Below are 6,508 nucleotides of genomic sequence, written 5' to 3'. Positions count from 1 at the left end.
CTAATAAAGTAAACAAGAATGATGTATTAAGAATTGATCAAATTAAATTCATAAAATTTATTATAGTTCAAAAGATCTGAAAGAATATGAATATAAATATATATACAATAATTAACTCTCTTATTTATTTTTGATAATTGACAATATACTATGAACTAGATATTAAACTTAACAAGAATAAGTGATAAAAATCTTGACAATTTCATGCCCTATTATTATTTAAAGACGAATTCTTCTAAAGAAAGAGTTTTAGCTAACTATATAAATATTTTTATTTTAAAAAAAATGGAGAATATATTGTATGTTTTAACATGGTCACTTTAAGATATATCTTATGAATGGAGGTCCTTGCTTTCTTTTTCTCAAGCAACTTCCAACTAAGATCCGAGAGACACTAAGTGATAACCAAAAAAAAAAACAAAATCTACATTACTTATAATAATACTGAACTAGCTCATATTCCTTCTAAGAAATACTTAACTATACTATAAATGAAATCTACATACTTACCTATAAAATTTGAACAATAAAAATAACTTAACTCTATCTAAAATGATCTTAGATCTACACTCTTTTAAGTGACTTTCAACTGAAGTCTTAAAGATCCTAAGTGATATAAAAATAAATAATAAATAAAGGTGCTTTTATAGTTCTAGGACACAAGGTGATCTGTTTTGGGTCCTCAAATGACTAATAATAATATGAAAATCTATCTATTGCTAATTTTAAGAAACACTTAACCATACTACAAATGAAATCTACATACCTCCTTATTTAGATATAAAATTTAAACAATAAAAATATAAATTAACTTTATTTAAAATGAAATTAGAACTGTTCTTTCAAACAGTGATATTTTCGAACACTAATATAATAATGACTTAGAAAGTGACAGAAAATAGATAATCAATATGAATGATTGAATATCAAGAGTTGTTGAACAAACACCAATTTGTACTTATTCATAGAATAGAAGGAAAAACATATCCTCTAACTTTTGATGAATGGTTCCTTTTCTATTAATTAAAATATTAAAGTTGTATATTCATAGAAAAGGGAGACGAGGATGCAAGATTACCCTGTGAGAGTTCACATGATACGAAGGTCGAAAAGCTATAAACTACTCATAAAAAATAGTAATAAAAGTCCTCAAATTGCAATGTACAAAGAAAATGAGGAGGATCATGGCCATCATCAGAACCTCATACATGCATTAACTGAATGAGAATTCATTGCTACAGTCAAAAGGTGGTATGTATAGTATCAGTTGCAGCATACATCATGTTCACAGAGCCCGTGAGATTCTTGTGATTGGTAGACTCAGAATTGAGAAGGGAGCAGACTTTCCTGATGTCACCCTGAGAAGATCCAGTCTTCACATTGATCATGGACATCTTAATGTATGACTCTGCAAATTGCTTGAAGAATTGTTGCTGGTCATCTGCAAAACTCTTAACTGCTGAGGAAGTCTGTGCGTTATTGAGAAGAGCGGAGTCTGAATCAAACAAGACTCTCCCTTCCACCAGATTGATGAAGTATTTGTTGTCAAACACAAAGGGAGTCGCCTTGTCCATCACTAATAAACTGTTGCTCTCCGTGTTTGGACAAGTCTGTAGCAAATCCTGAGCAAAGGAAGTTGACAGTCTGTTTGATAGAGGGAACAGAGAACCAATGAAGGCGCTGCAGTGGGCTGTTCCCACACTGTGAGCTCCTGTTCAAATATTAAAATAGTATTAGAATGTATGTTTTTGTTGAGGAAAATGATTTCCTTATGGAGTTAAAGAGAGGTAATTAAATTGCAAGAGGGTTTTTAAATCTTGTACAATAAGAAAGAGTTTAGATCTGAGATGAGAATAAGAGGAGGGTTTTTAATATATTCTATGATAAGAAAGAGTATAGAAGAATTTTGAAAGGATTTCAAAAAGAAGCTCCAATATTTTTTTACAAACAAAGAAGTTGTTAGAACAAAAAGAAAGAGTTGGTGTGTACCTGACAAAGCGACCAAGTCTACTCCAGAGAGACCAGCTAATACGAAACGTGTGATGAGGTCGGTGACAGTGGAGTTGGGTGGGGGAAGCTGTGCACTTGTAATGTCTTCACCCAGAACATAGTTTAAACTATCTCTACGCCCTGTTGGGACTTCGAAATATGGGCCCTTGCTCTTTATAAACAGCACAAACACAACAATTGTAAATGGAATGGTCACAGACATTAAGTTTTTTAACAATTTATGAGAATGTAATCAAATTGTTTGGGTATTTGATTCTGTATAATTTTTTTAATTAAGGATTTGGATTACATTTTGTAATCTATCATGGAGATATCACAGAGCATAACAATGATGGATTATTAAGGGCAATTTAAAATATTAATACTAAAAATTGCACACAATATAATCTAATCTAGAAACAATTTGACTCAATACAAGAACTACGCAAAATGACAAAACTCTCATTAAAGACAACTACAAACAAATAGATTTGTCTTTGTTCCTCTCATAATTAAAGCTTAATCAGGCTTCCTTTTAATAAAACACTAATACACCCCAATATAAGATTAACAAAGAAAAATAAAAATAATGTAAAAATCTTTATATATTCTAAAAGGCTAAAGATTAGTTTGACCAAAACAATAGAAACAATTTGACTAATACAAGAACTACTCAAAATGACAAAACTCTCATTAAAAATAACTACAAACAAATAAATTTGTCTTTGTTCCTCTCATAATTACAATTTAATCATGCTCTTCTTTTAATAAACACTAATACACTCCAATATAATATTAACAAAGAAAAATAAAAGTAAAGTAGAAATCCTTATATATTCTAAAAGGCTAAAGATTGGTTTGACCAAAACAATTTTATATGTTGATATTTGTGTTTGAAAAGTATTTTATTTAAATTTCTACTATAATTGATGACCAACAATGTTATTTTCGTAGTTGGAAGATGAATAATTTTAGGCCATTGAGTTTCAATTTTTAAAAAACTTAATTCACTTTTACTTTTAATTTAGTTTTATCAATTAAATTTATTTATTTTTATAAATAATAAGAAAAGTTATCAAAATTATAAAGAATAGATAGTAAATATGAAATACTATTAAAAGAAATATTTAGATTTTTTTTGTCAAGCTAATATTCACATTTGGAATGAATAATACTATACACAACAATATATTATCTATTTTATATTTTGTGAAGGGTTTGCAAATGGGGTTGCCAACAAAATGGGTTTAACTATAAAACTCGGTAGTTAAGCACACTTGAGCTAGATTAGTAGTGTCATGAGTGATCTACTGGGAAGTCCCTGTGCTAATCTCCTAGACCCAGTGAGTGCTAAGTGTTCTATTGATTGCCATGAGAGATGGGTTTGTGTAAATCACTACTCATGAAATAGATCAGAATCCTGATCCGGCTGGTATTGGGGGAGTTGGGTGTGATAGTTCTGGTGATATCCAGTTTCTATTTTCTATTTACAAGCGTTACCATACTAATAACCTCATGGAAGCCTTGGCTATCTTGGTTGCAGTGGAATAGTGTTGTCTACGTGGCTGGAAAAGAATCATCTGTGAGATTGACTCACAGGTGGTTGTGAACTTATTGCATAATAGGAACCTTGTGCATGTGGATTGGCATTTGGCTCTGGTTATTCAACAAATCATTCAGTTATGCAATTCTCTGGATTCTGTATCCTTTATGTACATCCCTCGTGAGTGGAACGGTGTGACTGATTGTTTGGCTAAATGAGCCTCTGAGCAAGCACCAGCTTGGAACATTCTTGATCTTAGGATGCTTCCCCTTGATTTATCTCAGATGCTGGATCAACTTGTGGACCAGGATAAAGCTATGTAGTTCTCTTTGTTTCTTGTGTTGTTAAGCTCTCTTTGATATTCAATAAAATTTTTACCCCTCTTTTAGTTTGAAAACCACACAGTTAAATCCTGATAGCAATATTTCAATTTGAGTTGCTGTAAAAATGATCTCCTACTTATCAAATAAATTCTTTTTTCTACTTTATAATTTATAACTAATAAACATAACTAATAGCATAAGTTTTGATCACTCCTTTTATCAGTTCACAATAATTTGACTGGATCATCATTGTTTTTCATTCATAAATAGTTGAGTGAGTATCGATCATTTCTTCCTCAATTCAAAATTACCCTAAAGAATATAATCTCTCAATCAGACAAAGTAAAACCACCATATTTTCTATCGTACTTCATGTCTCATCAAAATTCCCACATAGTTTCTTAATTTAAAGAAAAACATGTAGTATAAATCAACATTCAAACAATTTCAACTCACCTATACGGTTGAAGAAAAGATGTTGAAGTTTCAACATGTAAAGTAAAAGAGGAAGGAGGGAGTAAAGAAGAGTTGTTCTCACAAGGTAAACAGAGTCTCGCCCTGCAAGTACAACAATATCTGCACATGACACTGTATTTGGACACGCTTCTTCCACTTTCTCTTTAATCTTCTCTATTTCCTCCAACACCTCTGGACGGAGACTTAGATTTGGAGGACCACTCAGTTCCCCATCTGTTGCATTTATAAGAATAGATGCATCGCATCCCTGCCAATGCAAACTTCAAATCTTAAAATTCTATATTGAAATTTCATTCAAATCAACAAAAGAATACTCTCAAACTTCATTCAAATCACCATAAGTATACTCAGTTTTCATTCAAATCAACATAAATACACTCAAATTCTATGTTATATTTTAGTCAAATCAACAAAGAAAACACACTCAATCTTCATCCAAATCAACATAAACATACTCAGTTCTCATTCAAATCCACATAAATAAATACACTCAACTTCTATGTTGATATTTCATTCAAATCAACAAAGAAAATACACTCAATCTTCATCCAAATCAACATAAACATACTCAGTTTTCATTCAAATCAACATAAATACACTCAAATTCTATGTTGACAATTCATTCAAATTCAGATAAACACAATCAAGATAAACACATCCAAATTCAACGTTGAATTTTGCCTAATACCCATTATGCGTATAAAGTTTCCTGATTCAAGGAAACCCATTTGTTATGAACCTGAACGAAGCAATCATGGTAAGGAATGCGAAGAAATCCTCCCACTGAGGTAATATTGTCCTTCAAGAAGCTACCCATTTCTTCTCTAATGATCTCTTCTGCTTTTGGACAAGAGCTTTTATAGAATCCATATGAAAGGCCTGAAACTGGTTCAGGCTTCGGGTAACATGTGATGACATTAATGAATATGAGACATATAATAATTGAGAACAATGATTTGCAGGTCTCTAATGGTGTCATATTTGGGGAAGTTTAATGGTGAAGAGGATTTGGAGAAATTTAATGGTGAGTGAAGAGGATTTGGAGATATTTAATGGTGAATGCAGAGGGTTTGGAGATATTTTTTGGTGAGTGAAAATATCTAATGGTCCATGCAGAGGATTTGGAGAACTTTAATGGTGAAGAAGATATGCAATACTGTGTCATTATTTGTAGGGCTCGATTAGAATGAAACTTGGTGTTGAAAGGGTCTCGTATGGAGGTGGGTGACTTTTTATTATTGATTAAGATGGTATGAAATGTTTAATACTGTGTGAAAATGTCAAATACAACTTATTTGCACTGAATCTTGGTATTTTGACACAGTCTTACTGACTTGTCCAATCTATCAGCATATGCTATAGCTTAAAGTCGCTCTTGAGAAGGACTGCAAGTTAAATAATTTATTTTCAAACAATCATATAAGGCTGTGAGATTACAAAAATATATAATGATTGTAGAGTTTGATGAGAATACCATGTCATAGGAGAAGAGGTCATGGGCTTCTAGAGCCTTTTAAATTTGATGTTTAGTTTTTCATTTATAGTGGAGCAGGTTTATTAGAGTTGTCATTTTCACATCTAGCTCATTCTTACCAAATCATATTGATTACTTCAAGTCAAATGTATTGGTGAATATATTTATTTAATTTTATTTAAATTTAGATTTGGTTGAATAGAATATTTTAATATAATTTCTTTTGAGATAATTAAAATTTGTTTATATGTATTTGATTATATTTATTTATCATTTTTTAGTATTAATAATGAAATAAGATTTGTTTTATTATTGAAGTTAACAACTTAATTAATTCTAACAATTTAATAAAGAAAAATATTGCAAGTGCAATACTCTAAAAGAGACACATGGCGTACAAGATTAGTGAGCCAATCAAAGTTTGAACTTTTATCTAATAGAACTATTCTTGAGAAGGAATGTGATGGAAAAAGAGGAGTACGAATGCAAAGTGCTAAGATTGTGAATGAAGTATTGAGCATTGAGAGTGCAAAGAGTAGATACAAAGTGCAGAGAGAAGATCGGATTTGATAGGAAAGCAATGCCACATCCAGATTAGTTGTCTTAATGTTCCCAAGTAGTTGCAACAAACAAATCCCTTAATTGGGTGAACCCTTTATATAAAGGGTTTTTAAATCCTCTTGTGAGGTAGATCATTATAGA

The 6,508-nt window shown here is 31.1% G+C and overlaps 1 protein-coding gene across 1 annotated transcript; it reads right to left on the bottom strand.

Annotated features, from left to right (window-relative positions):
- Positions 1 to 995: 995 nt before the first annotated feature.
- Positions 996 to 5,471, bottom strand: LOC149553168 (cationic peroxidase SPC4-like). Its single transcript, XM_089788665.1, has 4 exons — positions 5,072 to 5,471; positions 4,394 to 4,579; positions 1,990 to 2,161; positions 996 to 1,711 (listed from the first exon to the last, which is right to left on the bottom strand). The coding sequence occupies exons 1-4, from the start codon at positions 5,309 to 5,311 to the stop codon at positions 1,242 to 1,244; spliced, it is 1,068 nt and encodes a 355-aa protein (XP_089644791.1). The 5' UTR covers positions 5,312 to 5,471; the 3' UTR covers positions 996 to 1,241.
- Positions 5,472 to 6,508: the final 1,037 nt, after the last annotated feature.

Source organism: Cupressus sempervirens, chromosome 6 (assembly GCF_028749045.1).
Source record: "Cupressus sempervirens isolate cs-2001-9-10 chromosome 6, ASM2874904v1, whole genome shotgun sequence".
In the NCBI taxonomy this organism is placed as follows: domain Eukaryota; kingdom Viridiplantae; phylum Streptophyta; class Pinopsida; order Cupressales; family Cupressaceae; genus Cupressus; species Cupressus sempervirens.
This window is presented reverse-complemented; position numbering and strand designations above follow the sequence as displayed.